We start from the raw sequence: 18,262 nt of genomic DNA, 5'->3' as shown, positions 1-18,262 counted from the left end.
TCTCACGCACGCCCATTTACTGTCGAGTTTATAGTCATCAAGCAGTCCTTAATTTTAAGATGATATCAACATTTATATTCCTGGTTATAGGGTGTTGTCAAGAATTTCATCACACCCACTACTTTCCCACCGAGGTAGTTTCCGCCTGCAGCCATGCACAAGTGTCGTCACCTACATCTCCTCTATGCGTTCCTGTCTCTCCATGCCGCACGAGGATGCAGTCATCACATCCTTGAGTAGGTAATTCATCAACTGATGGCTTTTCTCCCTGCTGTGACTTGCATCTTTCTACCTTGCTTCAAATTTAATCTGATTGGGACTGTTTGATTGATTCATGGAAGTGCAAGCTGAATTATATTATGAATATTCTGATTATTACTTACAAGTGATATTCTAACACACTGTCTTTGGTTTAATAGTTTGCAGGTGTTTCTTGTAGTGATGTTAACCCCATAAAAAAGGACTCGCAGGTGGACATATGATATATATAATCAGGTACTTCTTTCTCATTATCAAATTCAATGGATGTATTGGTTGTTTAAAACTGAACTATCAATACTTTATTCTCTTCTTTTCTCCTATCACATGATATATTCTTAACAAAGTATTTGATGCCATTTATTACCTTAATCCTATCATAAGACAGTCTTATTTTCTGGTCATGGAATGAGAGATTGCACTGCTTATACAGGATATCTTGCAAGCCTTGCAATTTTTATTGACATATTTTATAGATGAGTTATAGGTAGTTGGAATTTTCACTGACATATTCTAATGGTATTCGGATTGCACTCTTGCTGCCTCTTGATTTTATATGTTTAGAGTAATATCCACCCATCATGTTCAAGCAATTTCTCTGGTGCTAAATCAATCCCAAAAAATGTCACCAATGTGTAAAAAAAACAAACTGATTATGTTCTTTTAAGTTTCTTCTGAATATGATTGTTATCCCCATTTGTAGATTGTTGACACCCTACCCTGTTACATGTACAGTGGAAGACTTCTCTTTTTGATTGACTCTGGATCTAAAGAAGCGTAAGCATGTAGAGGAACTGGTGGTCCACCTTGCTGCTGCAAATGGACTGCCCGATTTTGTCCATGTGTTGGACTAGATGATATTTGATGATTTGAACCTTGCAACGGTACGGTTTCCACAACACTATGTATGATCTAAACAATGGCTGAAAATATTTATTGGAGCATTTGTTTCAAACAAATTTGTTGAAAGATATTTCTAATATTTTAGTGCATTTGATATATTTTAGATAGTACTGCCTTAATGTGGTGTGGTACAGTTTGCCTTCTGTTATAAACTTTCACACACTTCTAAAAAAAATATGCAAGATAATTTTCCTTTCAGCTAGCAAATGGGTTAAATTCATGTACACACCAGCACTCAGTTTAAGTTTTGAACTGCAGGGGCGTGAGACTGCAGCATGCTGTGTACATAAGCAGGGAGTTGAGGGGCAGAACTGAAGGTAGACTCAGGTGCAGTTATCCACTCCTTGCTTTCACTAGAAGAGCGTACTACGCGGTGAAAGCAAGATCATGCTGTACAGGCGTGCAGCTGTGAGAAATACAGTGATGGCTCCGTCTGAGTTCTCTAGCCCTCCTCTGCAATTACAGGTTTGGGTGCACACTCCGCAAATGATGATGGTTCAGCAGAGATAGCATTGCTCTGTATTACATAACTATGTTCTGTCAGTCAAGTATCGTTACGATGCAATAGGCAGAGGCTTCAAAATTATCTGCGGAGTAAGCGATAGGAAGCCGTTGTGCAATAAATGTGCTCGTATAGACGAACGCCGTTGGTACAAAATCTCGATCACATGGGCCCATATCATCAGCTCACATCAGAGCCGGCTTACCAATGTCGGATGGCATCGGTTTTATTACTCCACAGATGTGGGTCATCGGCCAAGAGAAAAGATGGGATAACAAATATTATGGATACAAGATGGCAGCATATAACTTTGCAATTTTATGATTTGTGATCCGGTAGATTTTTGCCATGCGGAGGGCTGATGATTCTGGCTATATGCACTGGAGTTTAATCCATGTTTGTGAACTAATTAGATATCTATCTATGTGAATTTTGAGATACATATGTGTTTAAGATGATTTGAGAGTGCCCTTACCGGTCATGCTAATTCGATTGTTCTAATTTGTGTTCCTTTTTTACTTAACTGACATGTATTTTCACCATTAAATGTAATAATTAATATTGGCTGTGTTCCACAGTGCAATACACAATGAATGGGATTTTCCTTGCCATGAGGTGAGATGCCATCGAATTACTAAGTTTTGTTTGGTTGTCTGTTTCATGTATTAGTTCTGTATTGTACCAATGTTGATTCAAATGAAAATGCAGGGTACTGCAATGACGAACGTATGATTTTGGTTGTTCCATAAAATTAATAAAATATAGGACATTGAAATGTAGGGGTTGAGGTTTAGAGTTCTACTGGAGTTAAACAAATTTTACGTGAGGATCTTTATAGGTGAGTCCCTATATATAGATTGATGGGAAATATTTTTGGGACCTATGAGAGTTTCTCTGACTCTGGTTCATGATTCCTCGGAATCCTCCCAACCATACCCGTTTATGGTAAGCAATATATTTTGTTACCCTTTCAGTTATCTTTTATCAATTTTTCTTTAGTGAAATCAACTTCATCATATTCATCCACAAAAAAAAATCAACTTCATCATAAAACCGAGTTCTGCTTCGAGCACGCCCATGACGGTCACACACAAGAGCCGGCAAGGAGGTAGCGTGAAGTACATGTTCGACCACAACAACCCCAAGCATGTGTCCCGTACCTGATGACAAGGTGATCTGAATACCACTCATGAGATGTAGGCTTGGGAAGAGGATAAGTAGAACCCATATTAATTGGTAGGAGGCGCAAAGATTTTGTTTTATCCGTTGCAACGCACGAACACATTTACTCGATTAAGCATAAACAGAATTCAAAAGACATCTTTTATATTTGAGAGACATGCGTTGCACGTGCATGCTTACTAGTTATTAGTAGGTACAGATATAGATTAGGTGGAATCCAAACAGCTGACAGACAACACCCTGCCGCAAACAAGACGCACACATTGTGACAACAGACACAAGCGAGCTTCAGAGCGCTTACTCTCTAGCTTGGCTTCTGGCTTTCTGCCCACCGGCCTGCACGCAGAACTATTCCGATGCATGACAAAGCAACAGAAGCCCAGAGCGGTGAAGTACAGAGCCATGAGGCACGTGCCTGGTCGATGTGTTGGAGCAATCAGAGTTCAGAGATGCTGCTGTAGCGTAGCGTCGTGTTAGTGGTAGTGAACTGGGGATGGCAACGCATGTCACTAGCTTCCGTTTTCCAGTTCTGGACCCTGCGGGCCCGTCATCATCTATCAGCATGCATGCATGCATCCATGAAAACATCAGCTCACTGTTGCCACTGTAGCTGTTGCTGGGACTGAAGCTGGCTGCGTGATAGAGATGGAGAGGTGGTTTGGCGGTTGCTGTTGGATGGAACGCTTCATCGGTGTATAACTGCCGTTACCAATAAGGGCTCTGCTTCTGGACTTGGCCGGCAGCGGCGGGCACACACTCTCATGCGATGCAACCGCGCATCAAGCCCGCCTGGCTCTTCACGGTGGCTATAGCTGCAAGACAAACTGCACGTTTTGTAGCCACTAGAGTTCGCAAGCCGGGTTTTGAGGATGATCCATCAGGCAGGGTAGCAAACAAAACGGGACTCGGCACGCTTAATTCTTGTTTTATTCGTACGGGCATGCGTGAGCCAGTGGACAGGAGGATTCCATTGAGGAAATCGGGAGTGCGTTTGGATGTTGAAGCAAGATTTTATACCGGAACGGATTGTCTTTTTGTTTTTTGAAAAGGAGGATGACCCCGGCCTTTGTATCTGGGAGATGCATGCAGCCACTTTATTAATTATTCATAAAGATCTTACAAACTAATACATCAATATCTCTGAAGCCGTCATTTTGGCAACATCTGTCGCTACTTCTATCCATTGATGAAGGGGTGCAAAAAGTGTGAGTCAAATACCCAGACCTCTCACCTAGCCTAATATCTAATGCCGGAAGCCCCGACCAAGCCACATACCGGGTCTGGGGCACAAACCGGTCCGACGCACTCTCATAGGTCGTCGCCGCCGTCTTCCATCAATCCATCTTCAAAGCACGTACTGACGCATTAACCTTGCCAGGCCTGCCGTTGACGCCCCCACGGCGCCAGACATCGCCTCCTCCCGACGCGCTTTCATCATCACGCATCCGTCGCTGAGACTTTGTTGCGCCTCACCGCCGAGACTCCACGACGTCGATGCGTCACAGGGAACGCCGCTCCATCGTAGATGCCGTCCATTGGTCCCTCGAGCCTATGCACACTTCCAAGAATGACGCCCTCAAGAGGGGTACGACACATGAGCGCCGTCATCATCCGATCGATTGATCTAGGGTTTTCCCCGGAGGTAGCGGATAGGGGTCTAGAGCTTCTCCACGACGATGCCTTCAAGAAGGGTGTTGAAGTTGTGTCGAATATTGTGTGCAAGGTAGGTTACAGTTGGACTTATAGTTATATTGTGTTTATATTGGATATGGAGTAGTGTCCTAGTAGGACACTTGTATCCTAGGCCTCTCATATATAACGGGGGTAGACACATGATGTAACCTATGCCAACATAATAGCACGGGAACGCAGCGGAAGCCGGCGACATGTGCCGGCGTCCAGGGCGACCGGGTGCGGTATTGTAGCGGTGTCATGGGGAGGAGCGCCCATAGTCAGGCCCCGGGGATGTAGCCATATCAGTGAACCTCGTTAACAAATCTCGATGTCGTGCTTGTGTGATTGATTGATCCTCGGATGATCAACGTTATGCCTTGGATTTATTCTAACAAATGGTATCATGAGCTAGGTTATTTGAAGGTCCCAGTTGTGTTGATCTAGGGGAGATGAAGCTGGTTTGCTGTTTATTTCATCACGGTGGCGAACGGATCAGCGGACGGAAGCCTCGGTTGATAAGCAATCGGAATCATCTGGATTCATCGGCGGCGGCGAATTGCAAAGGGCGTCGGATCAACAGAAGGCTCCTATGACGCGTGCGCGTGGGATGTGCGGCGATAGATCGGATGTATCAATCGGGCGAGCATCAGGCGGTGCGGATAGGTGCTGGTGGGATCGATGACGTCTGGCGGCTGGTGCGTGCAGCAGTGGAAGCCTAGGCGAGGCCCATGGCGGTGCGACCCATGTGGCTGCAGGCCAAGGCTGAAGCTGGCCAGAAGCGCGGCGCAGGTGCTGCCCAAGAGCAGGCTGGAGTATGCATGGACACGTGGCGTGTGCGTACAGATGCAACAACATCGTGGATGATTTGTTTTGAAAAAAAAAGATCGGGACGGAGTCCTTGGAGGCAGCGGATCAGATTTGTGCGTGAGAAAGTCAATCAAGGATAAGCAGCCGTCAGAAAGCATAGGCAGGGCAAAGCAACAGCAGCATCGGGATTGAGCCAAGAGCACATCACATGCAGGCCAAGTTGAATTGCAACTAGTACATGGAAGCATACCACGTTTGGTTCTGTTTGTGTACTTGGGCATCACGTGTAAAGCTGGGATAATTTTTCGCATGGTCAGTCATACAAAGGACCATGACATCATCGGGTGCCAGGTTTGAGGTGGAGAAGTTCAACGGAACTAGAAGCTTTGGGTTATGGCAGACAAGGATGAAAGATTGTTGGCACTACTGGGATGCTTGAAGGCGTTGCAGGAAGTCATGTCAGCTAAGATGGAATTATCATGTGATGGATGGAAATTCACGGAAGATGATCTGGGAGCCTAGGTCGGACTGGACAGTCTGACGGATTGACGCAAGTCGGTTGGTACAGAAGACGGTGGTGGGATCGACAATGACGACATAGGAGCGTGATGCTGATGGTGAGCGACTTCCGGGGCATGGAAACACGTGGCACATGCCCGAGGGTTTGTGTGGCTTCGACAAGACTATGACGCGGGGTTGATTCAAGACGGTGCACATGAGAGCTTGAAGTCGACGGGGCGCGTGGGTGGACTGATCATCTACCATGGAGTCTTGTTGAAGGTGGAGCTGAAGTCTGGAGGACCTCACTCGGTGCTGATTGAGGGGCTACGGCGTAAGTGCATAGAGAGTCGAAGCCTATTCAGCGGGAAAAGCGAGGGACACGTAATTCAGACTAGAGCCCAGTGGTCTGATGGAAGCATGAAACTTGTCATCAGTCGGTGATTATCGGTGGTACTCTGTAGTGGGGGTTGAGTGGTGTGGGTTCACGACCCTTGATACTCGACCGGGACAGCAGAGGCTCGATGCGGTAATAGCAGTGAGGCGTGCGGTATGCACGGGACATGGGGACGGGCCAGGGCTTTGATGGTCATACATGTGGTGAGACAACTGCGAATTTCACTCGGGATGACTACAAGCAATGGTGAGAATCCTTCCAGTTTCAGGCAGGCGGTCAAGAAAGGAGCAGTGATGTTGAGTTCAGGTAACTCTTATGTGTGACACCCAATATATGAGTTGTACATTTTCATGCGGGTCGATGATCAGTGTGTGATGGCATTGGACAGATACTCTGAAAGTTGGGAGCACAAATTAGAGTAACAAGGAACTTAATTTTGCTCGAGCGTTGACCATGGTCAAGAAAAGAAGGAACTACAAGTTGCACGTGGAGTCATATGGAGTCTACGGAGTAGCAGCGATACTCATGGGATAAGCTCAAGTTCAATGTACATGAAAATTTGACACATGGACGAATTTAAGGTGGTGGAGAATATTCGCCAAGGTGGAGTTTGTTGGAGTTGTGTCGAATATTATGTACAAGGTAGGTTACAGTTGGACATGTAATTGTATTGTGTTTATATAGGATATGGAGTCGTGTCCTAGTAGGACACTTGTATCATAGGCTTCTCATATATAGCGGGGGTAGACACACGATGTAACCTATGACAACATAATAGCACGGGAACGCAGGGGAAGCCGGCGACATGTGCCGACGTCCAGGGCGACCGGGTGCGGTATTGTAGCGGTGTCATGGGGAGGAGCGCCCATAGTCAGGCCCCAGGGATGTAGCCATATCGGTGAACCTCGTTAACAAATCTCGGTGTCGTGCTTGTGTGATTACTTGGTCCTCGGATGATTAACGGTATGCCTCGGATTTATTCTAACAAAGAGGACGGCGCAGAAAAACGTCGTCATCGCCGACCTTGGCAACGTGCCAAGAGTAAGATCTGTCTAGGCCACATAAAAAAATCGAAAAAGAGGAATACCTCGGGCCTCTACATCTCTTGATGCATACAGCCATAGGCCACATCTAAATGTGCCCTAGTTGAATTGAAAGGAAAAGAAAATGTCTGCACAAACCTCCGCGTAGAATCAATGGCATAGGACTTAGATGTGCAATACGTAAGGCACATTTAGATGTGGTTTAGCAAAACTGATACTGGAACTAGTTTCATCAGATTCGTATATGAAAGGGATAATGGTTATACGATATGAGATGTCTTGGAGCAACTCTAGCAAATCGTCATAAGTTCAGCCTTTACAGTGGCTTTAAAGGAGCGTTTAAGAAAAATTATACCATATAGACATTACTTATATGATGAATGATACAGATATAATATGAGAAGAACTACATTCGTGGGCATGAGCATTTGTACTCAAAACCTAAAACACAAAATTTGTTAGACAGGTGGTAAATAGAGGTATTTTCTTCTCTTTTCTTCACAGTGACGCAGTAAGAAATCACACCATGACAATTTTATAGGCTAGACTCCCATTATTTGAGCGTGTATAAGTTGTTTTTGGTCCCCGTAGACTGCGAGTGAGTCAGGAAATTTGAGGAGCAAGTTAAAGGGATGGAAAAGGAACATGAATGCATGCTCTGTTTAAGAAATTGAAAAGTGACATCTCGTTTAACTGCACCCGTGAGAATGGAACAAAAAGAGTTGAGACAACAACTTGAAACACTACTGAAACCTGAGTATTCATTTGTATGAATGTAATAAAGCCATAATATAATACACTAGAAAGATTGACTTTTGAAATGGTTGCAAAGAGAAGAAAAAAATTCCTCGAGGGAGATAGAAATATAAATTCTGTCATGCTAAGGCTAATGGACGGATGACGAAGATTCATTTTACCTCCCCTTGAGCAAGATTAGGGAATTATTGAGGAAGAAATTTTTTAATTGGATACATTACTGATTTCTATGAAAAACCATTTGGACATCCTGAGTAGTATAATACTTCTTCGGATGTACTGATGGTGTCAGTGTCACCGAACATGAGCCTAACCTATTGGCTAAGCCTTTCTCATTGGATGGAATTCATGATGCAGTATTTCTAGATCGAACAATAAATCCCCTGACTCTCATGACTTTACTACATAAATTTATCACTTCTGGGACATGGGGGTTACTTAGTAATGATCCAAAGGGTTTGTTTGATGAATTTCATACTAGAATTTTAGACATTTCCATGTTAAATTATAGGCTGGTCATTCCAGTTCCTAAATGCAAAGGTGTCAAACTAACTCAAAATTTAGGCATATATTCGTATATTATTTTAGCTTTAGTATCTTCACAAAAGTCTTAGTGTGAATAGACTTAATAGTGGCATAGATACAATTATCTCCCTATTCACAAAACATTTGTCAAGGTGGGATATATTGTGGAGTGGGTGCCCATTTTACATGAGGCCTTAAACTCTCTCATGAAAAGGGGAAGAAATCTAATGTCCAACCGGGGGTATCAAAAATCCCATGATGAAATAAAATGACATTTATTTATCAAGTGCTTAAACAAAAAGACTTTAATAACAATTGGAGGGATTGGCTTAGGTGAAGTATGAGGTGGGGGCATGTAAGTATCAAAGTTAATTATGTTATTGGTCCCTATTTTCTACTTTTAAAGCGCTGAGATAGGGGGATTTTCAGTCTCCCTATTATTTGATCTTCCAGCAGATGCTCTTGCCATGTTACTTGATAATGTCAGAGATTCTAGGCTAATCAAAAGACTTCTTGATGAAACAATTGGTGATGGTGTCAATATGCTCCAATATGATAATGCCACTATTTTCCTTTTGAATGATGGTTTCAAAAGAGCTAATCATTTTAAGTTTGCTCTTTGTGACTTTGAACAAACGTATGAATTTAAATAAACTTCCATAAGACTGAATAGTTTCTTTTGTGGATTCTAAGGAGAAAGCTTTAGAATGCAACAGTATTTTACTTGTCCTACTAGGAATTGCCAATGCAATATCTGCTTTTATTGGCTATGGGAGAAATTCTTGTTTCTAGGAGGACAGTGTAACACCCACGATGCGGCTATATCTCCCACGTGTCGAGGCACGACTTAGAGGCATAACCGCATTGTGGTTTTGTCGCAAGAAGGGTCATCTTCACACAATCCCATGTAGTGAACAAGGATGGGATAAAGAGTTGGCTTACAATCGCCACTTCACACAATACATAAATAACTCATACATCAATCAGAGTACACACATAGGTCCGACTACGGAACCAAAATAAAAGAAGACAACCCAACTGCTAGATCCCTGATCGTCCCAACTGGGCACCACTACTGATCAATATGAAAAGAAACAACACAACGAACAAGATCTTCATCGAGCTCCCACTTGAGCTCAGTTGCGTCACCTGCACTGGTCTCATCGGCACCTGCAACTGTTTTGGAAGTATCTGTGAGTCACGAGGACTCAGCAATCTCACACCCGCGAGATCAAGACTATTTAAGCTTAAAGGAAAGGATGGGGTAATGAGGTGGAGCTGCAACAAGCACTAGCATATATGGTGGCTAACATACGCAAATAAGAGCGAGAAGAGAAGCAACGGAACGGTCGTGATCTAGCAATGATCAAGAAGTGATCCTGAACTCCTACTTACGTCAAACATAACCCAGAAACCGTGTTCACTTCCCGGACTCCGCCGAGAAGAGACCATCACGGCTACACACGCGGTTGATGCGTTTTAATTAAGGTCAAGTGTCAAGTTCTCTACAACCGGACATTAACAAATTCCCATCTGCCACATAACCGCGGGCACGGCTCTCGAAAGTTTATACCCTGCAGGGGTGTCCCAACTTAGCCCATTATAAGCTCTCACGGTCAACGAAGGATATTCCTTCTCCCAGGAAGACCCGATCAGTCTCGGAATCCCGGTTTACAAGACATTTCGACAATGGTAAAACAAGACCAGCAAGACCACCCGAATGTGCCGACAAATCCCGATAGGAGCTGCACATATCTCGTTCTCAGGGCACACCGGATGAGCAGTCCGTACAACTAAAACCAGACCTCAAGTTTCCCCGAGGTGGCGCTGCAAAGGGCTCTAGTTTGGACCAGCACTCAGAGGAACACTGGCCCGGGGGTTTAAATAAAGATGGCCCTTGAGTCTGCAGAACCCAAGGGAAAAAGGCTTAGGTAGTCAAATGGTAAAACCAAGGTTGGGCCTTGCTGGAGGAGTTTTATTCAAAGCGAACTGTCAAGGGGGTCCCATAAATCACACAACCGCGTAAGAAACGCAAAATCAAGGAACATAACACCGGTATGACGGAAACTAGGGCGGCAAGAGTGGAACAAAACACCAAGCATAAGGCCGAGCCTTCCACCCTTTACCAAGTATATAGATGCATTAATTAAATAAGAGATATTGTGATATCCCAACATAAACATAATCCAACATGGAGCAATCTTCATCTTCACCTGTAACTAGCAACGCTATAAGAGGGGCTGAGCAAAAGCTGTAACATAGCCAAACAACGGTTTGCTAGGAAGGGTGACAAAGGTTAGAGGTGGTTTCATGGCAATTTGGGAGGCTTGAAGAGCAAGTGAATAGGTAACGCGGCATAGCAATAGAGCGAACAACTAGCAAGCAAAGATAGAAGTGATTTCGAGGGGTGGTCATCTTGCCTGAGATCCCGCAAGGAAGAAGATCGAGTCCATGAAGAAGACAAGTGGACGTAGTCGAACGAATCCTCACAACTCCGGAACGAAACCGAAGCTAACGAGAGAAACAACCCGGAAAGAAACAAACAACCTAGTAAACAACCACCACATACACCTGGCATGATGCAAAAACAAATATGATGCATGTCCGGTTTAATGAGGCATGGCATGGCAAAGTGCAACAAACAACACTACAAATTAAGTGGAGCTCAATATGCAACGAGTTGCATATTGACGAAACACCACATCAATTATTTAGTTCTCTCTCGTTTATGGACCCAACAATATTAAATGTTTTTAACCATGGCAAGAGGTGAAGCATATGGAAACTATCTATGAAGGCAAGTTTAAATGAGGCCGGAAATAACAAACGACAATACCGGAAAATCCTCATGTAATTTAGCAATTTTAATGCAACCATCAATTATTTACATTTTAAATGTTGTTATCATGATGCGGATGACATATGCAAGGTTTAAGCAATTTTATGAAAATGTTGACGTGAAGATGATTAGGAGCATTTGGTCACCATGGCAGAAAGAATTGGGTGCCACGGCGATGAAAACGGAAACGATGCCATGGCGACGTTCCGGTTCCGATAACTCGTTGAGCGACCGGTGCAAACGAAGATGTGGATGTGCGGAACATGCAAAAGATGGTGGGGTGATCCCGGTTACCGGGTTCCCACGGGACGATGGCATGACAACGAGGAGGAACATGGAATGACAACTCGAAAACGGTGCAACCACGAGCATCTCATACAACACACATGCATTCGGTCCACGGACGTCGTCTCGGGGTTATACCTTTGAAGCGTGCATTCGGGGCGGAACGCGTTCGAAGTGGAAGTAGTTGTTCACGAGCCGTAGTGGAAGTAGTCGTTCTCGCGACGGTAGTGGAAGTAGCGGTACACGCGGAGGTAGTCGAACTTGACGGTTCCGTTACGCGGGTCTTCGGCGACGGTAGTGGTACACGTTTTGTAGATGTTCGGGGTCGTCGGTAGAGGTACTTGACGTTATTTAGGGCGGTCTTGGTGTATCCGGGGCTCCGGATGTCGTGGTACTTGGCAAAACTGCGTAGTCGTACACGTTCGAGAAGAATCTTATGCGGCGTCGTGGAACTTGGCGCATCCAAAATCTTTGGGGATAGTCCTTGGACTTCGGTGGTCTCCTCGGGTCAACCGCGATGTGCAAGGGCCAGAACGCCCGGCGGCTTGGGCTGCTCAAGGCCATGAAGATGACAGGCAGCAGAAGGCTGCCAGTGGAGGCAGAGCCACGACGAGGAGGTCCTGCTCCGGCAGCTGCAAGTGGTAGACGGACGCAGGCAGCGGCAAGGCTTGGGGCTGGCGACGAGGAACCGGGCGAGGACGACGTCGGCCGGGACGGAGGGAGCAGAGGGGAGGCAGAGCAGCGGTTGGTGGCGACGAGGAGAAGCAGGAGGAGAGGCGGCGTGAGAGGAAGCTCACGAAGGCCATGGCGAGGAGAGGTGGCCGCGGCCTGGAGCTGCAGAGAGAGGCGTGGCGGCCATGGAGGCAAGGCGGCGCCATGAGAGGGGGCCTGCAGAGGGGAGGAGGCACGGCGGAGCGGACGAGGCTGGCGAGCGGCGGACGCGGGCGGCAGAGCTCGAAGCGGGATGAGGAAGAGGCGCGGGAGCATCGGTTCCCTCCGGGAACGAGGCGGGGCGAGCTGCGCGGCCTGGACTCGCCGGCCGGAGTGGCGACGGGGCATGGCTCCGGCGGAGCTGCTCGCTGGCGGCGGCCGGAGGCAGAGGCGGGGAGGCGGCGGCGACCCAGCGCTGCGGTGCAGGAGAGGAGGGCGCGAGGAAGGAGGCGAGGGGATCGAGCGCAGGGAGATGGGGTCGGGCACTGGAGGCGGAGGAGGGACAAGAGGGAGAAATCGAGAGGAGGGAGAGATGGGCTAGGTTAGAGAGGGGGCTGCCGACTGGGCCTTGGGCCATGGAGGAGAGGAGGCAGCGGAGAAGGATGGGCCGGCCTGGGAGGCTGGCTGGGCTCTCCCCCTTTCTTCCTTCTTTTCCTTATTTCCTCAACCAGAACTTTAGAGAAAAGAAGGAGGTGCTAGAGGTGGAATATTTCAGAAAAGAAAATATCTCTGAGGTCTTGATAACATACACAATTTGAATAAATTGGTTTGGCAATTTTTAGAGGAAGAAAAATAATTCAAGTTTGAATTGAATTCAAACTTGAGCCATTTTTAAACCCAACCAAAACAACTTTAAAAGAGATGAGATTTGACAAAGAGGTAGTTGGCATGGTTTAAGATTTACAGAAAGTAAGTGAACATTTAACTGGAACAGAAAAATACCACTTGCAATAAATGGGTGAGAATAGAAAGGAAGACGCTTGTGATGGGGTGTTGCACTAGATGATGTTTTAGATGGAAAGGGCAAGATGAAACAGAAAAGAAGATGAGAAGAAGGAGTAGGATTACAAAGTGTCCAACATGTTGAACATTTAGGAAGGGTCTCGATAAGAGGAAAAAGAATTGTTGGCAAAGCTTGGAGGTGAAACTTGAAGTGGAAATAGGCATGGGAATTATTTTGCAAGTGTGTTATGGTGAACTCCAACGAATGGAATATTTATAATAGCTCCATAAATATTAGGAGGATATGTTATAAAGAGAAGTCACCCTTCCCTCGATTTAAATAGATCGAAGATCCATGCAATTTATTTAGTTGAGTTTTAAAAATTAATGACATGATGGCATGATGACATGATGCAATGCAAAAATAAAAGAGCAAGCACCAAAAGAAACACGCGGTTGATCACGAAAAATATGGAAGTCTTCTGAAGCGTCTGTCTCGGGGCGTCACAGACAGATAGATAAAGGCTATCCCACATTTTGTGGTATTTTTTAATAAGAATATTCATGTGGGTGAGGTGATAAATAATAGTTGGGATAGTAATACATTTTATGAGAACATTATGGGCAAGAAACCTAGAACCGTGGGAGTCTATTAAGAATTTGTGTGTTGATGTAGTTCTCTTGGATGATCCTGATACTACTAGGTGGTTCTTGACAGCTAGTGGCATTTTTTCTGTCAAATCCATGTATCAAAAATTGTTTCCGTCTAACATAACATTTAGAAATAAGTTCCTTTGAAAGGTCAAACTTCGTTCACAAATCAGGATTTTTCCTGTGGCTAGTATTGAGGCAAAGTATACACACTAAGAATAACCTGATGAAGAAGGGTTGCCATGGGGATGACAAATGCCAATCATGTGGGCAGGCTGGGAATATTGACCACTTGTTCTTGGAATGGTCTGTTACTAAAAAATGTGGAATGTTCTAAATGTGCTTTAATTTTTTTTATGGTGCCATATAATGTGATTAGTTTGTTTCAAGTATGGCTTCCCAAGAAAACATGACAAACAACTTTGTTCTGTGGGGATGAGACTATACTTTGGAGTATTTAGCTTGTCAAAAATGATTCATGCTTTTACAAGAGATGGGTGACTAGTCCTTTTGTGCTTTATTCACTTTTGCTTGCCATTCGCTAACTCTACGGTCAATTATATATACGGACAAAACATGAAAATGTGGGTGTAGTTGTGGGGGTGGGGGAAAGACTCTTTGGAAAAGAAGCAAATTAAGCCTTCTACGCGGCACATTGATGGAGAGGCTAGTGGATGAAGACCTCGTTGTTGCATGCTTTAGGATGTACTTTTCTATTTCACTTTAATTTGGTTGTGAGCTAGTTGTGTGCTACCCCGTTTTTGTTGTTATGTTAGTACCTTTTAGTGGGATGTGAAGTTTCTACTCGCAAGTTCATATGCACCCTCGTGAATAGTAAAATAAAAAATAGTAAATCTTTAAAAAAAAATCTAAACTTTTTTTGGGACAACTACGAGTTCATTCATCGATGTTTGTTAAAAAACAGTCTTTTATGTTTCTTTTTACTATTTTTCTGCTTGTACTGTTCACGAGGGTGCATATGAGCTCGCAAGGAGAAAGGTACTTTCGCTTCTCGTGTGAGTAGTCTTCATATTCATATAAGCCTTCTCTTTTCTTCACAGTCACGCCGTAACAATCATTTCTTTTCTTGAATACGCACAAACATGCGCATCATATCTTATAAGGAGAAAAAAGAGTACACAATCCCTTCACCAGGAGTTGTTACATCAACATAAGAGCATCTCTAGCCCGCAAACCGACCATCCGACATAACAACCGCCGGTTTACAAGACGGAGACGATTTTGCAGGCCCGAATAGATCCCGCATCCCAAAAAAATTGTGGGATCCTGCATACTCCGCACCGTTTCCGCTATATCTACAGGATTTGTGGAAATTTTTAAAGGGACCTGAAAAATAAAAATGGTTGGCGGGAGGGCTTCTAGCGCCCGCCACGATCTTCCCCAAGCGCGACCTCGCCGAAACGCCTCAACGCCGGCGATCACCGGACCCTAGTTGCCGCTGCTTGAGCTGCCCCGCGAGTTGCCACCGCCCGGAGAGCAAGCTAGCCTGCTCCGCTAGCTAGCCCGCGCCGTCGGCATGGAACCACCCCATGCGCATGTCCAGCGGCATGCCGGTTCACCATCTAGGACCCCGCCGTCCTCCGAAGCGAGCCCGCCTGAGAAGCTTCACGGGATCTCGATGCCGTGAGGACATGAGACCTGATTGTAATTTAGCGGGCGTTTTTAGGGCCGTTTGTGCAATTTTGCCGGGACCATGAAATATTTTTATGGGATCTGTTTTGCCGGAACAAAAGTCATATTGTAAAAATGCGAAAAACGCGGCATCCTGTAAACCGGCTTTTGTGGGACGGAGTATACTGGATAAGCTAGAGATGCTCTAACACCTCTACCACTCCATGAGTACCTAGGTCCATCCTGAACTACTCACCCTGAATCCACCTCCACATAACAATCATACCCTGACAGTGTTATGGGTTAAGCTAGAATGCCACTGTTTTGCACGCATCAACTATCAAGTTGGTTTTGGTTGGAACCTACATGGGAATGGACAATTCTCAGTGGATTCTATGTATAGAGCTTTGATCCAGTCAGACATGTCAGTTGATAATAAGAAGAAGATTTGGAAGATAAAGATACCTCTTAAGAATAAAATCTTTGCATGGTATCTTTGTCGCGGAGTCATTCTTACTAAAGATAACCTTATTAAGAGGAATTGGCATGGAAGTACGCAATGTGTATTTTGTCCGCATGATGAGACAATAAAACATTTGTTCTTCCATTGTAATTTGGCTCGTTCTATATGGTTAGTCATCCAGATAGCTTCTGGCCTGTATCCTCCATGTAGTGTTGCTAATATATTTGGCAACTGGTTACATGGGATTGATCACAGGTTTAGAATTCTTCTCAGGATGGGAGCGCTTGCCGTGATTTGGTCGCTTTGGCTATGTAGAAATGATAAGGTTTTTAACGATAAAAGTACTTCTCTTATGCAGGTTATCTACAGATGTACCGGGACGCTTCGTTTATGGTCCTCTCTACAACGAGTGGAGAATCGAGACCTGTTTACGGAGGTGTGTACACGATTGGAGGCTGCGGCGAGGGATACTTTTACCCAACATGGGTGGCAGCATGATCTTAGGATTGGGCCACCTATGCTTTAGGCGTCAGATTTCATCTTTGTATTTCGCCTTCTTCTTTTATATTGGCTTGTCGTGGGGACTTTGTTGGCTGTGTGCATTTTTGCAGAGGCCGGGTGTAATGTTTAAACCTTTTAAGTAATAAAGCGCCCTTTTTGAAAAAATCAAGTTGGTTTTGGTCCCAGTAAACTGCGAGGCGAGAGTGAGTGAGGGATGCCACTGTCATTTCATGATTCCTCATCCGTCCAATCGAAAACCGGTACGAATAATACGCAACGCTGGGCTCACTTGCCCCTCTAGAAAGCTGCTCCCTTTGGCTCATTGCTCCTCCCTCCCTCCTACGTCAAATCACTCACTCTCTCTCTCTCTCTCTCTCTCTCTCTCTCTCTCTCTCTCCGCATGACTGCATCCATTCCGTCCATCATTGCCGATTACGCATTTACGCAAGTTGCCAACCAACGCCAAAACTCACCACTGTCGTCGTCTCGCTCACCGGCCGCTCCCATATATCCGCTCACTCCGCCGCTCCAACCAATTTCTACGCCCATAGGGGGGAGAGAGAGAGAGAGAGAGAAAGAGAGAGAGAGAGAGAGAGAAACAGGGAGGGAGCCGCTGGCATGAACTGCGTCAAGATTCTCGTACTGCTCTCCCTGATCCCTCTCGCGCTGAGGGGAGCGGCGCTTCTCGTCGTCCCGTCACCATCCTCCCCTGACTCTGCATCACGCACCGGCGTCTTGGCTCCGGTACAGGCGGAGCAGTGGAGGCAGGAGCGGAGGAGGACGGCGGGTCGTCAGGCTCGGGGCGGCCGCGCCACCACCATCGCCCCCTTCGCCCCGCGGCGGTTCGGCGGCTTCTTCCGGGACGACAAGAGGTTCGCGCCCACGGGGTCCAACCCGCTGCACAACCTGTGATCGGCGGCCGGTGGGGTTGACTGCTTCGGCCTCTCTGTCTTTGCAAAGTCTACCTGACTGGTGCAGTGTAATTTTCTTCTTGTACATACGGTCTACCGAATCAGTTCCTTATTGATTTTGCATTGATTGATAAATGGGCTGTCTCTGTGTCTTGTTGGTGTTCAATTTGGTCATATATCCTTTCTAACTTACAGTAGCCTGACAAAAGGTTGTCAAGAACCCACTGTTATTTTTTTAAGTTCGATTGGTTTCAGAAATCAGAACAGAGATTGACAAAATTTAGTACTACCATATACTCACTTACTACCAAAACCTGGTTTTATTCGTTGCAAGAAGACGGTCCTGAAGACTCTTTTTGGGGAAGTTTACAGTGGTTCACTCAGTTTAGCCACTCGTTCAAGGGGATTTGCGCTTTCCCATCGTAACTGAACTGTCCATGTTGGTGCCAAGAATTGCAGCTTCCTCCAATGGTAAACGAGGGAAAAAGGAGCATCGTTGGCACGATTACATCGCAGCATAAAGTCACTTTGATATAGTGCAACTCTTCCTCCTGAGCCTGGCAACCTGAAGAATTTTCAACCGGTTTTATATTGGGAGTCTCTCTCTATAGCTCAGTTGACTTAGAGATTGTTATTTCTCAGTCAACACTGTTAGCAGCCCAATCAGTACTGTATCTTCTTAGCCACATTTGAGCTTGCAGGAATGCCATGTTTAGATTGAACGGTCTTAGCTGTGACTTGGCGATAGTTATTTCTCAGTCATATGAGAAACAACAAAATTG

At 45.4% G+C, this 18,262-nt stretch overlaps 1 protein-coding gene and 1 long non-coding RNA gene across 2 annotated transcripts; both read left to right on the top strand.

Moving 5' to 3' along the window:
• Positions 1 to 2,283, top strand: LOC123180664 (uncharacterized). Its single transcript, XR_006491175.1, has 4 exons — positions 1 to 240; positions 420 to 495; positions 994 to 1,142; positions 1,420 to 2,283. It is a non-coding gene; the product is annotated as an uncharacterized lncRNA (long non-coding RNA).
• Positions 2,284 to 16,937: 14,654 nt separating this feature from the next.
• On the top strand, positions 16,938 to 18,262 carry LOC123166493 (uncharacterized). The gene has a single exon (XM_044584302.1). It carries the CDS (start codon positions 17,188 to 17,190, stop codon positions 17,479 to 17,481), a length of 294 nt encoding a protein of 97 aa, XP_044440237.1. The 5' UTR covers positions 16,938 to 17,187; the 3' UTR covers positions 17,482 to 18,262.

Source organism: Triticum aestivum, chromosome 1D (assembly GCF_018294505.1).
Source record: "Triticum aestivum cultivar Chinese Spring chromosome 1D, IWGSC CS RefSeq v2.1, whole genome shotgun sequence".
NCBI lineage: Eukaryota > Viridiplantae > Streptophyta > Magnoliopsida > Poales > Poaceae > Triticum > Triticum aestivum.
Note: the sequence above shows the minus strand (reverse complement) of the source record. Positions and strands in the feature narration are given on the sequence as shown.

What these genes read in the sequence shown, in the direction of transcription:
- LOC123166493 (XM_044584302.1), top strand. Translation starts at nt 17,188, where the DNA reads ATGAACTGCGTCAAGATTCTCGTACTGCTCTCCCTGATCCCTCTCGCG.